This window comes from Hemiscyllium ocellatum, chromosome 28, assembly GCF_020745735.1.
Source record: "Hemiscyllium ocellatum isolate sHemOce1 chromosome 28, sHemOce1.pat.X.cur, whole genome shotgun sequence".
In the NCBI taxonomy this organism is placed as follows: domain Eukaryota; kingdom Metazoa; phylum Chordata; class Chondrichthyes; order Orectolobiformes; family Hemiscylliidae; genus Hemiscyllium; species Hemiscyllium ocellatum.
In genome coordinates this window covers 27,301,336-27,325,004 of record NC_083428.1, presented here as the reverse complement: position 1 = coordinate 27,325,004, position 23,669 = coordinate 27,301,336, and the positions used below count along the sequence as shown (strand labels likewise).

General features: G+C 41.9%; 1 protein-coding gene across 1 annotated transcript in view; it reads right to left on the bottom strand.

Annotated features, from left to right (window-relative positions):
- The window catches only part of myo1f (myosin IF), a 155,483-nt gene that overhangs the window by 94,934 nt on the left and 36,880 nt on the right, over positions 1-23,669 (bottom strand). Inside the window, exon 2 of the mRNA XM_060845959.1 lies at positions 19,805-19,942. Coding sequence (XP_060701942.1) covers positions 19,805-19,942 — 138 coding nt within the window. The remainder of the gene's footprint in view (positions 1-19,804; positions 19,943-23,669) is intronic.

Here is a 23,669-nt window from a genome sequence, read left to right as displayed (position 1 = left end):
TGATGGTTAATCCTGAACTGCTTTGTTGCTTTCAGAATGACTGTTGACCTCTGTGGGTAACAGCATAGAGGAACCCATTTACAGCCAATGTACAGCAAGTATGTCCGCATTATGCAGTTAAAAGGCACTCAGATGTCGTGATAGGGAAGATTAGCAATTTCTATGGAAGGATCAGCCAAATGGCCTCCTTAAGCTGTATTTATCTTTGTGATCTTCAAGTCTATAAAATGGGATGACATTACCCAGCACTTAGAAAGGCATTGGTTTGTAAAGTACAGATCATGCTGGCCGAATTCAATTGAAGCTTTTGAGAAGATCACAGAATATATAAATATAGAGGCTGTGCGGGAAATTATATTTGGGAATCTCCAGAAATCATTAAAAAGCTACTACATTAAAGACTGGTTATGAGGACTGAAGCACATAGTGCAATATCAAAGAGAGTTTAGCTACATAATTTAGCTAAAGAAGTAGCTAAGCATAAAGCAATGATCAAGGGTGTTCAAGAGGTTGGCAATTATATTGTGCACAGGCACAGTTGAATTATATCAAATTAATGCACAAGGAAAATTTTGAGGAAGAATACAAGAGATTACAGAGATGCTGATGGGTTAGTGAGTAGATATAGTTCATTGCAGAGAAATGTAGAGTTTTGCATTTTGCAAAGTTTATTGTACATATCCACGTAAGCACTGTCAGACTCTCCCTGACATACCATTTCAGGCCCTTTTCAGGGATCTGAACCTAATTTGACACAGTTCCTTTTTAATAATATTCAATGCTGGAACAATTGCTCATTTTAATTTGGTATTGACTGAAATTTATTTCAATCCAGACATATCCCAGGATGTGGAGTTAGTTTGCAGATCAATCATAATTTTCAGAGAATGGTGGAACAGGAACCCAATGGCGTAGTCCTATTTCCCGAAATCTGATTGAACTGTTCCTCAAATCTTTTTTTCAATTTGCATCATCCCCCCAGTTGGCTTTTAAGGAAATGTCTGGCTAACTTTGCTATCACTAATATGGACCTCTCTGTACCTCTTTTGGTCAAATGCCTTATTTTTAAATTTCTTTTATTTTCCCATTTAAAATACAATTCTGTTATTCAGCCACTATCTTCTGGGATTTTTGACCCGCAATCACTTTTATTCATAACGTAACTTATGAATTAATTTCACTAATCTTCTTTGAGTTCTACTTATTCCCTCAGCAACCTCTTGCTTTCAAACAAATGTTGCAAATTTGGTATTCTGATCATGGCATCAATGAGCACTTTTGGAGCAGTTACTAAATCTTGCAAAAATACGGCTGGAAAATGGGAAGATGTCAGAAATGAAATAATAAAATCCGGAGAAAGTATATTCCTGTCAGGGTGAAAGGGAAGGCTGGTAGGTATAGGGAATACTGGATGACTAGAGAAATTGAGGGTTTGGTTAAGAAAAAGAAGGAAGCATATGTCAGGTATAAACAGGATAGATCGAGTGAATCCTTTGAAGAGAATAAAGTAAATAGGAGTATACTTGAAGGGGAAATCAGGAGGGCAAAATGGGGACAGGAGATAGCTTTGGCAAATAGAATTAAGGAGAATCCAAAGGGTCATTACAAATATTTTAAGGACAAAAGGGTAACTAGGGAGAGAATAGGGCCCCTCAAAGATCAGCAAGGCGGCCTTTGTGTGGAGCCACAGAAAATGGGGGGAGATACTAAATGAATATTTTGCATTAGTATTTACTGTGGAAAAGGATATGGAAGATATAGAGTGTAGGGAAATAGATGGTGACATCTTGCAAAATGTCCAGATTACAGCGGAGGAAGTGCTGGATGTCTTGAAATGGTTAAAGGTGGATAAAGCCCCAGGACCTGATCAGGTGTATTCTAGAACTCTGTGGGAAGCTAGAGAAGTGATTGCTGGGCCTCTTGCTGAGATATTTGTATCATCAATTGTCACAGGTGAGGTGCCAGAAAACTGGAGGTTGGCAAACGTGGTGCCACTGTTTAAGAAGGGCAGTAAAGACAAGCTAGGGAACTATAGACCAGTGAGCCTGACCTCAGTGGTGGGCAAGTTGTTGGAGGGAATCCTGAGGGACAGGATGTACATGTATTTGGAAAGGCAAGGACCGACTAGGGATAGTCAATATGGCTTTTTCATGGGAAATCATGTCTCACAAACTTGATTGAGTTTTTTGAAGTAACAAAGAAGATTGATGAGGGCAGAGCAGTAGATATGATCTATATGGACTTCAGTAAGGCGTTTGACAAGGTTACCCATGGGAGACTGATTAGCAAGGATAGATCTCATGGAATACAAGGAGAACTAGCCATTTGGATACAGAACTAGCTCAAAGGTAGAAGACAGAGGATGGTGGTGGAGGGTTGTTTTTCAGACTGGAGGCCTGTGACCAGTGGAGTGCCACAAGGATTGGTGCTGGGTCCTCTACTTTTTGTCATTTACATAAATGATTTGGATGCGAGCATAAGAGGTACAGTTAGTAAGTTTGCAGATGACACCAAAATTGCAGGTTTGGTGGACAGCGAAGAGGGTTACCTCAGATTACAACAGGATCTGGACCAGATGGGCCAATGGGCTGAAAAGTGGCAGATGGAGTTTAATTCAGATAAATGCGAGGTGCTGCATTTTGGGAAAGCAAATCTTAGCAGGACTTATACACTTAATGGTAAGGTCCTCAGGAGTGTTGCTGAACAAAGAGACCTTGGAGTGCAGATTCATAGTTCCTTGAAAGTGGAGTCACAGGTAGATAGGATAGTGAAGAAGGCGTTTGGTATGCTTTCCTTTATTGGTCAGAGTATTGAGTACAGGAGTTGGGAGGTCATGTTGCAGCTATACAGGACATTGGTTAGGCCACTGTTGGAATATTGCGTGCAATTCTGGTCTCCTTCCTATTGGAAAGATGTTGTGAAACTTGAAAGGGATCAGAAAAGATTACAAGGATGTTGCCAGAGTTGGAGGATCTGAGCTACAGGGAGAGGCTGAACAGGCTGGGGCTGTTTTCCCTGGAGCGTCGGAGTCTGAGGGGTGACCTTACAGAGGTTTACAAAATTATGAGGGGCATGGATAGGATAAATGGACAAAGTCTTTTCCCTGGGGTCGGGGAGTCCAGAACTAGAGGACATAGGTTTAGGGTGGGAGGGGAAAGATATAAAAGAGACCTCAGGGACAATGTTTTCACGCAGAGGGTGGTACAGGTATGGAATGAGCTGCCAGAGGATGTGGTGGAGGGTGGTACAATTGCAACAGTTAAGAGGCATTTGGATGGGTATATGGATAGGAAGGGTTGGAGGGATATGGGCCGGGTGCTGGCAGGTGGGACAAGATTGGGTTGGTATATCTGGTTGGACCGAAGGGTCTTCATCTGTGCTGTACATCTCTATGACTCTCTGACTCTATGACTTTATTCAGAGAGTAGTAAGTGTATGGAATGCTTTGCCTGTAACGGTAGTAGATTTGCCAACTTTAAGTACATTTAAGTCGTCATTGGACAAGCATATGGACCTACATGGAATAGTGTAGATTAGATGGACTTCTGATTGGTATGACAGGTTGGCGCAACATCAAAGGCCAAAGGGCCTGTACTGTGCTATAATGTTCTATGTTCTATAAATACTGTTGAACAAGCCTAAAGCACATATGTGGTCAAAATGTAGTTAAATGCACAACTCCCTTTCTATGTCTACTTTGTCAATGACCTTAATTAGATCTCCTCTCATTCTTCTAGACTCCAGAAAGTTTAAGAAGAAAAACAATCCATAAAACTGAAGCAAATGAGAAAATGCAAAAGCATTAACTGTACTTTACAACTAAGAGAAATGGAAGCCTGAAATTACATAAATTCAAATAAGGTTGCGTTCAATTTTCTGATTTGGAGATGCCAGTGTTGGACTGGGGTGTACAAAGTTAAAAATCACACAACACCAGGTTATAGTCCAACAGGTTTAATTGGAAGCACTAGCTTTTGGAGCGCTGCTCCTTCATCAGGTGGTTGACAACTGTGCTTGTGTGTTTCCAATTATACCTGCTGGACTATAACCTGATGTTGTGTGATTTTTAACTTCAATTTTCTGTAAAGTCTAAATCATTCCTTTTTAACAATTTTTCCCAATTTCGCCCTCTTGATAATGTCAATAGACCTCTGTTACCTCACCCTATATATTTTATGTTCAAATGGTGACGTGCAGTCAAACCATAAGAGGAGTCACCACTGAGCTCATTGCTGTCTATGCCAATCATTGTCATCCATATCTCCCAACATCAATTCACTGGTGAAATGCTTTTTTTTCCCCCGCTTTTTCAGCCTGGAACAGAGAGCCACAAAATTGATAGATTTGAAGAGATTAGCTAACTCAATATGGAACATGACTGGCTTTGGAAAGTTTCATTGGCTGTACTAGTTTCTCGTGCATTTACCACCTTAGCAATCTGTGGGCATCTATTAAATCAAGTTAACAAATAATTCTGGAAGAGTTTCTGAAAACAAAATTAAAGGAGGCAAAAACTTTAGAAGGATTTAAATGTACAAAGTAAAATGTCATTTGCTGGTACTATTGACAAAGTATAACTTCAGACTCTGTCAACAGGGCCTGAATCTGGCAATTTGATTCAATCAGTTTAGACTTTAATCAAGGTGTGATAATGTTGCAGAGATATCTTGCTGACTTAAAGGTGTCATTGTTACATTGAAGATAAAAAATATGTTTGCATGAGAAGAACAGTTGGAAACACTGTAATGTGAAAACATTGAAATATGCGGTAAATTATCGTAACTTGACATGAGTAAGAGTGGAATGATGCCTTCAAGATCTATTTGAGGGAAGAGCTCTGATTATTCAATGATGGGGGAAAATAAATGGTGATGAAAACTGATAATTATATGCAATAATTCATGTTCTGAAAACATATTGCTGTTCTTAAGTAATTTGCAGTTTGGCCATTTTTTTGCTCAAGGTTACTTCTTGTTTCAGGCTTAAGATTTCCTGTAATTTGCAGAACTACATTTTCTTGACTCATGGTGGGACATCTGGATGCTTACAAAAAACAGGAACATTTGGGCTTGGAGCGAGTTTCTGAACTCACCATTTAACTTTAATGCGATATATTGTTCAAAATGATCATAATATAATATAATATTTTAGCTTTCTTTTGTAGATGGTCTTACTTCACAGCGATGCTGTAACGGTACCACAACAAGTGCTCAATGGAAAAATAAAAGTGATCAACCTTTAGCAAAAAAAAACATCTGGGCTGAGTCATAGCCTGAGTAGATAAATGATGAATTCATTCCAAATTTTTTTTATTATTTGACCATTATGATTTGACAGTCCCCAGTGAAAAATTAACTTGGTCACTATACAAGCAGACCATTGGCTTGAGGAAAAACTTTTTTAAATCATGTAATAGAAGCTGGTACAGTTGTGGGTCCACATTCAGTAGAAGCCTTCAAAAGAAAACTGCAATTACTCATAGGTGAAAAGTTCTAAGGACCCAGGGAAAGAGCCATGACGAACACTAAATGGGACATCCCATCATGTCAGGCAATAGGACCCTATGTGAAAATCTCTCTGGCTATGTGGAAGGCATCTTGAAACCTATTGTACATGGGATCTCCAGCTTCTGTCGTGACACTACGGATTTCTTACAGAAACTCAGCACCCATGGACCAGTCGAACCGGGAACATTCCTCGTCACAATGGACGTTTCCGCACTACACCAGCATCCCCCACAAGGCATCACGGCAACAGCCTCAGTACTCAACACCAACAACTGCCAGTCTCCAAACACCATCCTACAACTCATCCACTTTATCCTTGATCACAACGTCTTCACCTTTGACAACCAGTTCTTCATCCAGACATACGGAACAGCCAAGGAGACCAAATTTGCACCCCAATATGCCAACACTTTTATGCACAGGTTCGAACAAGATTTCTTCTCTATGCAGGATCTCCAACCAACATTGTACACCAGGTACATTGATGACATTTTCTTCCTCTGGACCCATGGCGAGGAGTCACTGATAAAACTACACAGTGACATCAACAAGTTTCATCCCACCATCAAACTCACCTTGGACTACTCTCGACTGTCTGTCTCATTCTTGGACACGTGCATCTCCATCAAGGACGAACACCTCAGCACCACACTCTACCGCAAACCCACAGACAACCTCACAATGCTACACTTCTCCAGCTTCCACCCAAAACATATTAAAACAGCCATTCCCTATGGACAAACCCTACGCATACACCGGATCTGCTCAGATGAGGAGGAACGTGACGGACACCTGGAAGTACTCAAGGATGCCCTCACAAGAACGGGGTAGGATGCTCAACTCATTGACTGCCAGTTCCGACGTGCCACAGCAAGGAACCGTAATGACCTCCTCAGGAGACAGACACGTGCTGCAACTGACAGGGTACTCTTCGTTGTTCAGTACTTCCCAGGGGCAGAAAAATTACGCCATGTTCTTCATGACCTGCAACACATTGTCAATGAGGATGAGCACCTCACCAAGACCTTCCCCACACTTCCACTATTTGCCTTTAAACAACCGCCAAACCTCAAACAGATTATTGTTCGTAGCAAACTGCCCGGCTCCCAGGACAACTCCATACAACCCTGTCACGGTAGATGCTGCAAGACGTGTCAGATTGTGGACATAGATACCACTATTACGCGTGGGAACACCTCCCACCTTGTACATGGCAGGTACTCATGTGACGCAGCCAACGTTGTCTATCTTATACGTTGCAGGCAAGGATGCCCGGAGGCATGGTACATTGGGGAAACCGAGCAAAGGCTACGAGAACGGATGAATTGGCACCACACAACAATCAATAGACAGGAGGGTTCCCTCCCAGTTGGGGAACACTTCAGTGGTCCAGGACATTCAGCCTTTGACCTTCGGGTGACCATCCTTCAAGGTGGACTTCGGGACAGGCAGCAGAGGAAAGTGGCCGAGCAGAGGCTGATAAGTTCGGTACCCATAGGGAGGGCCTCAACTGGGACCTTGGGTTCATATCACATTACAGGTGATCACCATTGCACTACACACACACACACACAGACCCACATGCACCCATATATTTTGTGGTGAATTTGTACTTGCAGTTACATTGCACTTTGCTGAAAAACTGCATACATTCATGTAGAACTCTGAGCTCAAAAACTGCAAGAATTTATGTAAAACTCCGTTATCTCACTTTTTAGATTAGAATCAATCTAAACATCAGGTCATAGACAGAGAACACAGGGGTCTAACACCTTCAACATATTATCTGGCTATCACCATTGTTAACAGCTAACCCGAGAATGCAACTTTTAAAAAAAGGGTTTTGTGATTTACACATGAAAGAAGTGAAACTATCACTGTATTCTAACAGATGAAAGGCTTAACAGACAATCAATTTTTCAATGTATAATTTCAGTTACATCACACTGTAAATTTTTGCTATAAATTCTGTGTTACGATCGAGCCCTCCACAATCACCTGATGAAGGAGCGTCGCTCCGAAAGCTTGTGTGCTTCCAATTAAACCTGTTGGACTATAACCTGGTGTTGTGTGATTTTTAACTTTGTACACCCCAGTCCAACACCGGCATCTCCAAATCATAAATGGATCCTGGTAGGGTGAGTATTTGTTGCTCATCATGATTGCTGTGGAGAAAGTGGCTTCCTGAATAAGCAGAGAGATTTGACAGGGCATTTCACACAGTACTTAAGGATCTGTGGGTTTTCCTGGATTCCATGAGTCTAAAGTCACAAATAGGTCAGACTAGGTAAGAATGGCAAATTTCCTTCCTTCAAGGGGACTAGTGAACCAAATAAGTTTATAACAATCCAGTAGTTAATAATCAACATTACTAAGGGCAGAATATTAGAGATATAAGGGACAGGCACCTGGAAGAAAAGTCAGCACTTAATAAGCAGGCCCAGAAGCTGCTTGCTCCTTGGCCATAAAATGATGTGGGCAGACAAACTGAAGCAGAATGTGACCTCCCTGCCTCACTGACAGGAAGTCACACTCTACGGAGTGAGATGAGTCAGGAGGCTCTCACAACATATTTTACGTGACCCACACATACCCACCCACACCCAGCATTGTCATAAACATATTCACGGGGAATGCTACATTGAGCCCTAGGTTTTTATTCCAGATTCATTTTATTAAGTTGAGATTAAATTCTCTGTTGGATGTGGAACGATTTTAAACGCACGTCTCCAGATGATTGCTAGTGCTGTAACATAACCATGAAAGAGCAGGTAGAGATTTGCTGGATCTTGAGTTCTATTTTAAAATTCTACAACTCGATGAAGATTAGTTAACTGTGTTAAGTACTGGAGGGAAACCACTTCCCAACATGAAGTAGGAACAGGAGCAAACAGTACATGTGCTGTTCCATAATTAACTAAAGCATTATACCAAAACATTTCTATTTATCACTGTATACCTTGATTTCCTGCAAGTCCAATTATAGGAATGAGGTATTCAGACCATTCAGACCATTCAGCCCCTCAGATCTGCTTCACCACTCTAGATTATGGCTGATCATCTATCTCACTGGTTTATTCCCATATTTCTTCATATCATTAAGAACTACCAAATCTATCACTGCCAGTTCCGACGTGCCACAGCAAGGAACCGTAATGACCTCCTCAGGAGACAGACACGTGCTGCAACTGACAGGGTACTCTTCGTTGTTCAGTACTTCCCAGGGGCAGAAAATTGCTTTGGATTTACTCAATGACGGAGCTTCCACAGCCATCTGGCGTAGACAATTTCAAAGATTCACTCTCTTCTGATTGAAGAAGTTCCTCATCTTAGTTTTAAATATTTTGCCTCTAATTTTGTTGCTGGGTTCTAGATCTCCACAGCCATGGGAAACCTACTTTCTGCATCTACTCTGTTTCCGTCTCAGGATTTTGTACATTTCTATGGGATTACCTGTCATTCTTCTAAACCCCTGAGAATAAAGCCCAGTATCTTTATATGAGAATCCCACCAGCCCAGGAACGTTTGTGGCATTCCCTCTATAGCAACTGTATCCTTCTATAGGCAAGGAGATCAGAACTACACACAGTACTCCAAATGTGTCGTCTCTTCAGTGTTCTAGACAATTGATGAAAGACTTCTTTACTCCTGTACTGAAATCCTCCTGCAATAAAGGCTAACATACTGCTTGATTCCTGAAATGCCACCATTAAAAATATGGAAAATGGAGCATCTACAATATTCTTGGGCAGAGAATTTCATGGATGCACAACACTGTGAATGAAAATAAAGTCTCCCCACCTCTGTCCTAAATGGCTGGCCTCTTATAATGAGTTGCACAAGGAAACTCACTGGCCTCATGGAGGGGCTGAATCTTACCAGAAGTTGGCTAAGTGTCTCATTTGTGAGTTTCAAGGAGGGATTTTCCTCCATGAGTTTTAGCGCGATTTCTTGTGCAGCTGTCCCAAACTAATCTCATTAATCACGCACCTCACCCCTATAGCAACCCCAGGCTTTGACACCATCCATGTTTGATTGGAGTTGACTTGATTTGATTCATTGTTGACACATGCACCTGAGTCCAGTGAAATGTTTGTGTGTAGTTCAGGCAGATCATAACATACAAGAACATGTAGATCATAGGTTGTTTAGACAGAGCGAGGTATGTAAGGTTATGGCTGCACAGGAGGTGCACTAAAGCAAGATCAACATTAGATTTGAAATGAGAGAGGCCCATTCAGAAGTCAAATAACAGTGGGGAAGAAGCTGTTTTTGAACCTTTGGTACATGTGTTTGTATCTTCTGCCCGATGAAAGAGAGTATAACTGAGATGGGAGGGATCTTTGATGATGTTGGCTGCCTTTCTGTGGCAACAAGACGTGCAGATAGAGTAAATGGATGAGAGGTTGCCTTGCGTGATACTCTGTACTGTGTTCACAACTCTGACATTTCCCGCGGTCCTGGGCAGAGCAGTGGCTGTACCAAGCCATGAAGCATCTGGATAGAATACTTTTGATAGTGCACCGTAACATTTGGTGAGATTCCTTTTGGACATGCCGAATTTCCTTAGCCTCCTGAGGAAGAAAAGGTGTTGTGCCTTCTTGATTGTTGCAGCTATGTGGGAGGGCTAGGACAGATTGTTAGTTATTGTCATTCCTGGGAACTTGATGCTCTCGACCACGTATATCTGGTCTGGTGCTAGTTGTCCTTCACTGTGCATGCTGTAGGATAGCTATCATAGACCTCAAGGCAAAAAGGTGGCATGGCTGACACTTTATTGTACATATTCCTACAGCTATCACCTTTTAAACACTAAGCCTTAGTCCTTGGTCACAGCCTACATTGAATTGAATTGAGTTGAATTGAATTGAATTGAATTTATTGTCATGTGTACCGAGGCACAGTGAAAAGCTTTGTCTTGTGAGTAATAGAGGCAGATCACAGAGTTAAGTAGCATAGATAAGTAAATAATAGTTAACAGTAACAAAAACAAAAACACAGGTACAGGAGAATGTTAAGCATATGTAATCCATTCAGTACTCTAACAACAATAGGGTAGAAACGGTTTCCAAACCGGCTGGTGCGTACGTTCAGGCTTCTGTACCTTCACCCTGATGGTAGAAGTTGTAGAAAAACATTGCCAGGGTGGGATGGATCTTTGAGAATGCTGGCAGCCTTTTCTTGATAATGGGCCTGATAGATGGAATTTATAGATGGAAGGTTGGCCTTTGTGATTGTCCAGGCTGAGTTTGCCACTCTCTATAACTGTCTCTGATCTTGAATGGTACAGTTGCCATACCAGGTAGTGACATTTCCAGACAGAATGCTCTCGATGGTGCACCTATCGAAGTTGGCAAGGGTATATTCGCCATCATGCCAAGTTTCCTCAGCTGCCTGAGGAAGAAGAGACGTTGTTGGGCCTTTGTAAGCAGTGTGTCCACATGAAGAGTCCAAGAAAGCTTGTTGTGAATGACCACTCCCAGGAGCTTGACACTCTCTACTTGTTCCACCTCTGTGCTGTTAATGTATAGGGGAGTCATGAGTAACATCCTGCTGAAAGTCAACAACGAGTTCCGTGGTTTTGCCAACGTTGAGAGCTAGATTGTTCTTAGTGCACTTTTATTCCAGATCTTCCACGTCCCATCTGTAGTCTGTTTCATTGCCATCTGAGATTTGACCGACTATAGTGGCGTCATCAGTGAACTTGTAAATGGCATTAGTCTGGTATTTGGCCACATGGTCATGGTATACAGTGAGTACAGTAGGGGAGCTCTGGAGTTGATTAATGCTATGACTAGCCTTTCAAAGCACTTCAAGACCACTGAAGTTAGGACTACGGAACGGTAGTCATTGAGACATGTTGCATGAGCCTTGTTAGGCACAGGGATGATGTTGGCCCTCTTAAAACAGGCAGGGACAGTAACCTGCTGCAGGGAGAGGTTGAAGATGTCAGAGAAGACCTCTGCCAGTTGATCTGCGCATGCTCTGATTGCACGGCCTGGTACTCCATCTGGTCCCATCACTTTCCTTGGATTCACATGAAGGAAAACTGATCTTACCTCTGATGCAGTGACTGTTGGAATAATGTTCGTCAGGACTTGTCGGAATAGATGTTACCTCTCTGCCGAAATTCTGCTCAAAGCGAGCATAAAAGGCATTGAGACGATCTGGGAGGTACATATCATTGTCTGCTATCTCATACGGTCTTTTTTTAGAACCTGTGATGTCATTCAGTCCTTGCCATAGTCGCTGGGTGTCTGTCTGGGTCTCTAGTTTGCATCGGTATTGGTCCTTGGCTGTCTTAATGGCTTTGCGAAGGTCATACTTGGATTCCTTATATTTGAGTGGGTCTCCTGATCTGAAGGCCTCACGCCTGGTTTATAGTAGGTTCTGAATGTCCTGGTTCATCCAGGGTTTCCTGTTGGGGAACACCCAGATTGACTTCCTCGGTGTGCAGTCCTTCACACATTTGCTGATAAAATCTGTGACGGTAGTGGTGTACTCCTCCAAGGTACCTATGGACTGTTTGAACATGACCCAATCAGCCGATTCCAGACAGCACTAGCCCTGTATCCATGAGGGGGAGGGGTCTCCTGCTTGAGCTTTTGCCTGTAAACTGGGAGAAGAAACACCACATTGTAGTTGGAGCTCCCGAAATGAGGGCGGGGCATGGACGGGTAGGCATCCTTCATGAATGCCATTATAATACTCATTTCCCAGTGTATGGTAGCAACTCATCATTGTTCAAGAAAAGAAAAGTCTTGAAGCATTTCAAAACGTTTACTTTTATTCGCCAATAGCAAAAACTAACTGAAAGCAAAACAAACAGCAGCTGCATTTGTTCTTGGGACAGAAAGAAATTGCGTGTCTGTTGGGTACCATCAGTTTCACAGTCAATGAATTTCTCATCTGCTGGAATTGGGTGTCTTTCAGTCCCATCTGACATGTTATGCTCTATACTGCGGTGCTCCATCAAGTGGAAGATCATATTCCTCTTACTCAGTGTCCTTCATCCTATGAAGACTGTTCTTCAGAGTCCATCATATCCCCTCTTTGCCTGTTCCACTTATTATGCAGCACACTCTGTGTGGAGTGTACCGCAAGGGCACCCAGGCCAATCCAAATAGAGCAACTTCATTTTCAACAGGCCTGTAGTTTACTCCACTGTGTCCCCAGTCGAAGAATAGGCTGGATTGTACCTAAACTCCATTTAAGTTGCATAACAGCATCATCAGTCATGGCTCCAGAAGGTAGCCCTTACCTCAGTAACTATCTTTATAAGGCGTTTGGTCCCTTGAACACTGTAGAACCATGAGAGTTCATATTGGAGTCATGGGAATCAGAATCCCAGGGATCCTGTTGTCGAATTCCAAAATGTACTAATGATCACAGATGATTTTGATGTTGATGGAACTTTCTATAACACAGTTGTGTTATCATAGGGCCCTGTCAATGTGAGGTGTGTATAGTCTATTGCAGCTTGTACCTCGGGGATGCCAGCTGTGTTAACAAGGCTAACTGACCAGGCTGCAGCATTGATTTCATCACCGGGAAATGAGATCTATTGGTGTGATCTGTCACAAATTGCATTGGTAACACCTTTGTTACATTTGTGAGTTGAGGACTAAGAGGTCCCACACAGACCCTCATTGTCTTCTTGGGAGGAGCCAGCTTTTTAAACATTGTCACCTCAACAGTCACTGGGATAGGGTGGTCATCACAGCTCGTACTCCAGCATTTGACATAATTCACATAACTGGTGCTGTATCCATCCAGTATTCCATGGCTCTCCCTATCAGAGTGTTCCTTGTCCCACTCTATGGAAAAGTAAACAGTCATTGGGAGTGATGAGAATGCTGACTGCTAACAACTAAGGACCCTGTTCTGTTTCTTAAGTTCTGGACACAGTTTTGCAGGATATCCTCAGCTTAAGGTAACCCTGTGCCTCACAAATTGAGAGGAATGATGATTGACAGTGACTTTCCTGAGCACCCTGAAGGATCTTCATCTGCAACCTCTTCATGTGAATGCTGTTCAGCATCTGTTGATAAATCTGTTCCTTTTCCAATTTTCTGCACCTTTATTGTATCTCAGCAATAGTGATGCTCGCTCCTGCTATAGCTGGATCCATCAGTCAGGCTTGTGATGAACCTGTGTCCAGAGCTTAAGAAACAGAGCAGGGTCCTTAGATGTGAGCAGTCAGCATTCTCAGCACTCCCGATGACTGTTTACTTTTCCATATAGTGGGGCAAGAAGCACTCTGATAGGGAGAGCCATGGAATACTGGGTGGATGTAGCATCAGTTATGTCACAAAGTGACAGGAGATTTTAATTGCCGAATGGATATCAATGCCCTACCCTCCCATTGCCACATCCTTGAAGTGAGACCTTATTGCTCATGAAATCATATTGCAAGGTGAGAAGAATCAGTTTCATGCCTCTGTGCAGCATATCAGATCTTGCATTTTGCACTTTGTAGCTTGCAGATGCATCTTTTCAGGTTACCTTTGATTACTTTTGACTCACAGAGATGACTATCATCAAACTGCAAGGACCATTGACATGGTCAAGATTGCTTGTTTTTCTCATTCGTACACTGCTTACATTTTAGGTGCATGATAATGGGATTGCAAATGAATTCAAACTGTTTTCTGCAAGTGCACAGTTGATGCAAATGCCCCTTGAAAGGCTTCACATTGCTGACATGTAGAGCCCATGTATGGGATTAGAAAAACATAGTGCTGACTCACGCCCTCACGCCATACATGGGCTCTACATGTCAGCAATGTGAAGCCTTTCAAGGGGCATTTGCATCAACTGTGCACTTGCAGAAAACAGTTTGAATTCATTTGCAATCCCATTATCATGCACCTAAAATGTAAGCAGTGTGGTTGCAGAAACTTTTTTTGTAGTTTGCATTTCGGAGTTGAGCGAAAGTAGGAGGCAACACAGGTTGCGCTTGGCACAGTGAGGCACAGGCTTAACCTGGTTTTCAAAGCAAATCTCTCGAACCTCCATGTTGCTTTCTTCCTGGCACTCCCTGGACAGCCCATCACCACTGATCCCTAACATGTTCCCATACACCACTGGAATTACCTCTGCAACTCTTATCCTTAACCTAGAGTCCTGGCCCAACAGTTTAGTACACTCCGCCATCATGCTCCACACTCCCTCCATCAAGGTGGTTTATTATTGCAAATAACCCTCCCATCTTGCAATACCCTATTTCCTCCCATAGACTACTGTCTCCTGTCATCTCCTTGGGATTCCCCTTTCACCATCTTTGTGCCCTTTGAATCCCAGATTGCAGCTTCCAATTCCCAAAATTGAGTTCCCCACTGCCTTACCACAGCAGTGTACCTTGATAATCCCTCTTGACTTTCATTCCACAGACATTCAGATCTGACTCTGGCCCACCTGCTGATGGACTTGGCTAACAGCTGTGACTGGTGACTAATCAGAGTCTTGATATCTCTGATATTCCCTGACTGTTGGCACTAGACCTGTGAGATTGAATGTGGCTCATCTCCTGGACTGTATGGAGACAGACCCCTGACTCTGACCACTCCAAGCTGGCTGAGCCCAATGCCCTGGACTGTGATAACACAGTGCCCTTGACTGATTGTATTGGGATCCCCTGAGTGGTGACAGCCATGTTCATGAAGACAAATCTTCTTCGACATGAATGTGTTTGCCATGCATCCTTCTGGGGAATGCAGTCAGTGTGAGATTCACACAGCACTTGCCTCAAACTAATATGTCTCTTGATTGATAAGTGTTGAAAACTACAACATGCTCCCTGCTCTGTGTCTGCATAAAGGAGCATGACAAGAAGTGCTATGAGTCTTTAATATATGGTTGAGGGGGCAAGGTGCCAAAAGGCAAGGCAAGGCAAGGCAGAACTGTTGCGATCATCGATGTAGGCACAAAGTGAGTGCATGCTAGGAAGGAGGCAAGCAACCCTGAGATGTCCCCTGGTCCAAACCATGAGCTGGTTCCAGTTCCTACATGGAAGGTGTCCCAGTGGCGGTACTGCAATAAAAGGTGCTGAAGAACTCCAAGGTGTTGAGTTGAATGGAAAACAGTATTGGATGTGGATGGGAGCCATGCTTTCAAGGTGCAGTGAGATTGGGATGTGCTGGATAGCAATGTCCATGGATACAGGATGCATGAAGTCACAGCCCGTGAAACATGCCCTGTGATTTTGGGACTGAGTTTCCAGAGTGGAGATGGAGTTGTCAAGTAACTGCCCTGATTTTCATGTTGGGAATTGTTACTGTACAAGGGTGAAGCGAAACTGCAAAGTAATGAGGTGAGAATAATGAATGATGAGTTGTTAACATAAGGCAATGCTGCTCATTAGTGAGAATCTTGTCACATCATTCCACTTGTTTGGAAATTGGAACATTCTGATTTAGAGATTGAAAAGCTTTTTGCTGAATTTCACACCAGATTTTCCCAACTTTCTCACCATGATCCATATTTTCCAGGAGCTGGGAAGATTGCACCCTATCCACTAGCCATCCCAGTGGCTAGACCCCTTAGTCAGGGAAAAAAGCATTTCAGCTTCTATCAGATCAAAACCTGTCCTCACCTCAAATGTTTCGATACAATCATGTATTGTTCTTCTAGAGATTATAAAGCTTTTCTGCACATTCTCTCCTCATAGGATAACCCTTTCATCTCAGAAATCAATTCAGTATAGCTTAGTCACACCAGCTCTAAGGCAAGGTATATTCTTCCTTTGGTACAGATACTAGAGTTGGACACAGCTGTTGTCTCACCAAAACACTTTACACTAGCAACCACACTCCCTTACTCTTGTACTTTAACCCACTTGCAATAAGGTCAACATCATGTTTGTTTTCCTAATCATTTTAACATTTTGGGTTTTATCTGCAAAGGGATCCAAATCTCTCTGAACACTTAATGATTTTTCATTATTTATTAGATTAGACTCTATGAACAATTTAGCATGGCCAATTCATCCAACTTGCACAACTTTGGATTGTGGGAGGAAACCGGAGCACCCAGAGGAAACCCACGCAGACACAGGGAGAATGTGCAAATTCCACACAGACAGTTGCCCGAGGTGGGAATTGAACCTGGGTCCCTGGCACTGTGAGGCAGCAGTGCTAACTACTGAGCCACTGTGCCGCTCTATTATATGTATTCTTCAATTTGTTTTTTTAACTAAAGTGAATAACCTGATATTTGCTCATCTTGTATTGCACCTGTCACCTTCTATGTCAAAAAGTTGAGATTGGATCTTTTAGGAAGTAAATTAAAAATGACTTTTGCATGGAAAAGTTTGTAGAAATTTGGAATTCTCTTCCAGAAATGGTTTCCATGGGAATATGTCGGTGCAACTTCAGGTATACTGTGTAACCAGCCTCCAGGCTGAATGTAAGGCCTATGATGAAGAAGTGTGAGTAAATGAAAGGGAAAGACTCATTTTACAAAATGTCATAAATTCTGCTATCCCCATTGCTAATGTGAGATTTGTAAAATTAGTGTTTATGATTAACTTATGTTGAAACTCTTGGCAGGTTGTGAGAATAAAATGCACAAATACAGGATCCTTATCCATCCCATTGTATATCCTCCACAAATTTGAACACATTGGTCCACTTATAAAGAGATTGTAAATAGCTGAGGGCTCTATACTGATCTTTGTTGTGCTCCGATAATAACAACCTGATAAATTAAACCATAGAGCTGTGCCCTGAGTTGCTGTGTTTGAAAGAGACCAGGTTGTATGAGAGGAGCACAGGATGGGAACAAACAAGAGCACTGAAGTTTACCCTGTGGGACCTTGACTGGCTATTGCAAGTATCTATTTGTTTAATTTAAAAAGCTTTTCTTGATACCTACTGTAAATTTTCTTTTCAACAGCTTTAATTCATATCAATTGGTACTATTTCCTGGTTTATTTAAAAGTAGTCATTTGGAATATTTCTTTTCAGACCATCCTATCTTGATGGCTGGTTCAGACCTTCTTTCTAGACTGTATAATTTTACACGTCTGGCATTGACAACTGGGAGAGCAGAATTTATGTCATTTCCCAAGATCAATCTTCCTCTTTTATGTGCTCACATTTCTTGAGCCCAGGGCATACATCAAGCTTGGAGGCGAGTTGGTTCTAGACTTCCCACTTGGTGACATGAAGTGCCAGCTGTATTTTATCTTGTAGGCACAGGCATTTTCTGAGCTTCCCCTATTTAATAATGCAACGTTTCCAATAATGATCGGGAATGTGCTGAGAATGTAGACGCTGACAAAATTGTGTGTGAGGACTATGGACAGGGCATAGGGATTGATAATATCTGATGCAAAGAAAGAAAGAAAGTCAGTTTACGGGAGATAGCACCTTTCACATCTCAAGTGCAAAAATGCTTTACAGACAGGGAAAATCATTTCCACTGATAAGAAGCTTGTAATGTAAGAAATATGGAGGCAAACGTGTTCATAGCGACATCCCACAAACTGCAATGTGATAATGACCAGATACTTTATTTTAGTAATATTGCTTCAAGAATAAATATTGGCCAAGACATGTGGAAGAAATTCCCCATTCTTTTAATTGTCCTGAGATCATGGACAGTTACCTGGAAGGTCAGTTGGGACTCGGTTTAATATCCCATCTGAATGACAAGGCATTGAAGCTGCTTCGTGCTAAAGGAATATCACATTTTAATTTATATCCAATCAATACACACAAAAGCCTCATTCCACTGCTGTGGTATTCAACCATTGGTATATGGTACTTGCAAGGAGCTTTAAAAGCAAGGCCACTGATGTTAGAATTCCGTGTTTCAAGTTACTCAGGGTTTGGTTCATGGACCCAACTTCGGGAGTGGGGGGGGGGGGGGGGGTGGGTTACTGAGAGCCATACCTCTTCCATTGCTGCTGAGCCCTCTGTCCTGCAACTTCCACCCAATGATCTCCACCCACTTTCAATCACCTTTGACATGGGATCCCTCAGCAATCCTGAGTGCGATAGTAAATGGCACTCCTGTTAAAGGTGCCTGATTGGTCAGCAGTGCTCAAAGAGATGGGATTACTTCCTCTGGGTCATTGATCCTGGCAGCAGCCTGTCAACTGTGCTACTTGGCATTAATCTGTCGTCTTTTCTACTGACACAGGCCTTACACCAGCTGTCTGGCCAGTGAGAAAAACCCTCCACCAAAGCATACTGCCTTTTGCCTTTATTAAAAAGCCAAGGATCTGTCTTGCTATTTTTAAAAGATTCAATTAGCTTTGTAAAATTATGTGCACTAAAATTTTAGACACTCAAAAGTAACACACCAATTATTATTGTTTTACTTCTTTCTAACTCCTGCTGCTTTAGTTTAATTCTACTCATTGCATTCTTATAGCTATTACAGCACTTTGCAAACCCATGACCATGTCCACCTAGAAGGACAAGGGCAGCAGGCATATGAGTGCTCCTCCAAGTCACTCACTATCTAACTTGGGAATACATCACTGTTCTTTCACTGCCACTGGGTCAAAATCCTGGAAAACCCTCCCTAATGGCATTGTTGGTCAACCCATAGCACGTGGACTGCAGCAGTTCAAGAAGACAGCTCAAGGGCAACCTTCTCAAGGGCAACAAGGTATGGGCAAGAAATGTGAGCCAGCCAGTGATGCCCACATCCCACAAATGAATTTTTAAAAAGTCTACATTCACGACTTTACATTGTAAATGGGCAAAAAATTGGCAATCTAAATATTTTTGCAGATCTTTTCGCATTTTCTATCTCAGCTGTTCTCCCTGATATGCTGTTGGCAAATACACTCAGGTTATAGTTGGTTTTGATATTCTATTATTTTAGTTAGATGAACAAAAGTTGTACAAGCACTGATTTCTGAAAGGTTTCACTCAAACTTTTCTTAAACTGTAAAATACATTTTTACAAGGCTTTCAAGTTGCTAATACTTTAAACTAATTCTAAGTTCTACAATGGATCTTTGAAACCTTCTGAAACATCTTGCATGAAATAAGCAAACATTATAAAATACCGTCTGATGATATCATTAAATGCTTAACACGCTCGTACCAAAATGCTCTCAGCTTTAAATTCACAGAGAAGTTGAATGAATGATTTTCACACTTCATTGAAAGGCCAATCAAGATGCATTGAGTCTTTCGCCTACCACACCTCCATTCTTACTCCACATTATAATGCTTTATAATTTTCTGTCACCTACCTTACACATAGTTGCACCGTTGTACAAAGAAGCCAATAATTTTCAACTAGAAAATCAATATTTTACTGAATTGAAAGGATACAAAAATGTAATCATCCAAGTAGCGTTTCTTAAGGTTTTCCACGATAGCTTCCTCTGTGATTTTAGATAGAAGAACCATGTCATCCACTCCACTCTGTTTAACATTGTGGCTCTGCCAATGGTATCGCTCCTTACTCCCCTGTGTAAAAAGTGAATAGGAATGTTCAAATCCTGCTGGTATCTTATATTTAACAGTATGAAAATAATCTACATAATCTCAGACTAATTTACATATTACATATTTTCAATAATAGTATGGGGCAGGGGGTGACGATTAGCTGGATGGCCAGTTTCCGATATAGAGTGATACCAACCACATGGATTCAATTCCCACTCCAGCTGGGGTTATTATGAATGACTCCCCACCTCAACCTCTCCCCTCAGGTTAAGCACCGCCAGTCACCTTTCTCTAAGAGCGAGCAACCCCGTAGTCCAGTAGGACTATGGTTAAAAAAAGGGAAGTCATTCCAAACTTCTACATTTTAATTTTTATAATGTAATTTCATATCCTTAGGTTGTACTTTTGGGAAACCAACATAGATTACTTCAGAAGCTTGATTTCATTCCCAACAGTTTCACTGAGTGGGGCAATGATGTATATATCTTTAAAAACACCATGCGAGTGATGAATCAGTAGCCAAATAGTTTTGTACTTAGATTTTGAGAGAACTGGATTGAGAAAGTTCTTCCAAAGGTTCTTAGGGCAGAATTCTCTCAGAGGGTCCTAAGTTATCTAGAATAAGAATGTTGGACTAGCTTTCTGGCTCCAGATTAGTTTCCTGGAGGTGGGAGTTCAGTGTTTACAACACCAATATTTCTAATAAAAAAAAGCTAGTGTCAGTAATGGTGGCCTTGACAAGTATTAGTGACTGTTTTTACAACTCCACCCTGTTCACTAATATCCTTCAGGGTTGGAAATCAACCATCTGTATGGAGCTGACCTATGTGTCTCTCCAGATGCACAGCAATATGGTTACCTGTTAACATGGGGAGGTGCTGGTGTTGTCTCAGAATAATAATCCAGAATACCAGGTTAATGTTCTGGAGGCATAGGTTGAAATCCCACCATGGACAATGTTGACATTTGTATTCAATAGTAAGATATCCCAATGGTGACCTTTGTGGCAAAAACTTATTTAGTTCACGAATGGTCTTTAGGGAGGTAAATCTGCCATCTTTAACTGGTCTGGTGAATGTGTGACTACAGGTCCACAGCAATGTGGTTGAGTCCTAATTGCCTTCTAGCCAATAAGGGATGCGTAGTAAATGCTGTTCTAGCTAGTGATACCACATCTGAATTGATAAAAAAAAACCCTCCACAATGGTTCAGTATGTGAGCTGGGCAACAATGCTGGCCTTGTCAGTGACACCCATGTTTCATCACAGAATAAGAAAGGGCCTATATCTCATACTGCCATCTCCTGCTCCATTCTGATCAGCACCACCGAGCCTTCATAGTGGAGCTGCCTTCTTGCCATCAGGAACAAAGCAGTCCACCCACCGTCCTTGACTGAACAGAGAACTTGGTTCATTGCTACCAATAAAATCAGGGGACAGACAGGAAAATGGTTGGAACTGTCTGGGATCGGAATTGATTCTGAGACTTTGTTTGCCATGTTTGCAGCAAACTTAGCCCTTGGACTTACAGTAAGGGAAATAGCATGAATATTTGCTTTGGTCTTGGTTACTGATTGTCTTACTATCCAGTTTGCATTACTCCCACTCAGAAGCAGTTACTGGGAGAACCAAATGGGAGCAGTATTGCACAAGTCCCCTGTCGTTAAATGCTTAAAAATCACACAACACCAGGTTATAGTCCAACAAGTTTAATTGGAAGCACTAGTTTTCGGAGCGCTGCTCTTTCATCAGGTGGTTGTGACAACCATCTGGTAAAGGAGCGACGATCCAAAAGTTGGTGCTTCCAATTAAACCCGTTGGACTATAACCTGGTGTTGTGTGATTTTTTAACTTTGTACACCCCAGTCCAACACCAGCATCTCCAAATCATCATTAAGTGCCCTATCACATCGCCTACCTACAGCACTATAATTGAAATTAGGTACCTCCTTCCAATTACACTGAACATAACACTATGTAAGTGCTCTCCAACATTCAACCTGGTCCTTTAAATGTATTTATCACAGCACTGTCACATCTCAAGGCAATTTTCATTTAAGTATGCAAATTAAATAAATATGACAGCAGAAGGAGGGCATGATGAAAAGTGATGGAGGTTAGGGAAGCTTGATCTTATATAACCCAACAGACGCTGTGACGGCATTCAAAGACAGACTATGATACAGCCTGAATTTGTGCGTTATAATGCTAAAGTAGATGTTTTCATCAAGTGTTAGTTGAAAGGGATATTTTACAGTTTACATCCGAATGGTTGAATAAATCAGGTTTCCTGAAGATTCGTGCTCGAGAGAGACTGCGGTATATTTGGTGTCACAGAGATAAGGTGGAGTAAATATATGGTAATACTTAATACTTAATAAACATAGAAAGGAAAATCTAGCTGGAAGTACAGTCATTTATCTGGAAGATACTTGATCAAAATGAATTGGGCACAACTGGCCTAATTCTGATGAATTGGAGCCCTGTAAGTTGGAGTAAGAGAGATACGTTTAATCCAGAAAAAAACAGGAAATGGAAAAGACTAGACATGGAAATTCACAAATCAAATAAATAAGAGCTAACTATACATTGCAGTTGTATAGGGATGAGTACAATATAGGAAACCTGATTGGCATGGACCAGTTGGCCCTAAGATTCTTTTTCTAAGCATCCCTACCGTGTGGAAACAGCACAACAAGTCAGCCCAACAAGTCCACACTGACCCTACGAAGAGTAACCTGCACATCTTTGGATTGTGGGAGGAAACCGGAGCAAATCCACATAGACACGGGGAGAATGTACAAACTCCCAGGGGTGGAATCGAACTTGGGTCCCTGGTGATTGAGGCAGCAATACTAACCTCTGAGCCACTGTGTCAACTCACCATTGCTGTGCTGTATGGCTCTATGGATCTAATACTGCATGACTTCGATGCTGGCTCTCGAGTCACAGTGGAGCAAGCATGATGATTTAGGCCCATCAATGCAAAGTCAGATCTGAGTTAAGAGTGGGCGAGTCTATTCGGCTCCTTTAACTTGTTACACTATTTAATAAGATCACGGCTGATCTAATTATGGCTACTGCCACACTGTCTTGCCTACCCTTTATATCTTTTGATTTCCTGTATACCAAAGGTTTATCTACTCTTACCTGAATTCCCTCTTTACTTTGTTCCATTGCTACTTGACCCTCTGAAAGGAAATAATGTCTCCTCACATCAATCATATATGTGACACCCATTATTTTTAAATTGTGTCCCCCTAATTCTAGTCTCTCATACAAGGAGGAACATCTTTTCAGAAAACACCTTGTCAAGTCCCGTTAGGATCTTATGTTCTTCAATGTCTCATCCTTCTAAATTCCAGTGGATATAGGCTGACCCTGTCTGACCTTTCATAAGACAAACACTTCATAAGACTATAAGACCATAAGACATAGGAGTGGAAGTAAGGCCATTCAATCACGACTAATGAGCATTTCAACCCCACTTACCCGCACTCTCCCTGTAGCCCTTAATTTCTTGTGAGATCAAGAATTTATCAATCTCTGCCTTGAAGACATTCAACGTCCCACAGGCCCACCATGCTCTGGCTGAAGAAATGACTCCTCATTTCCATTCTAAATTGATCCCCTTCTAATTCTAAGGCTGTGCCCACTGGTCCTAGTCTCCCTGCCTAATGGAATCAAACTCCCAGCATCCACCCTTTCTAAGCCATGCATTATCTTGTAAGTTTCTAGTGGATCTCCCC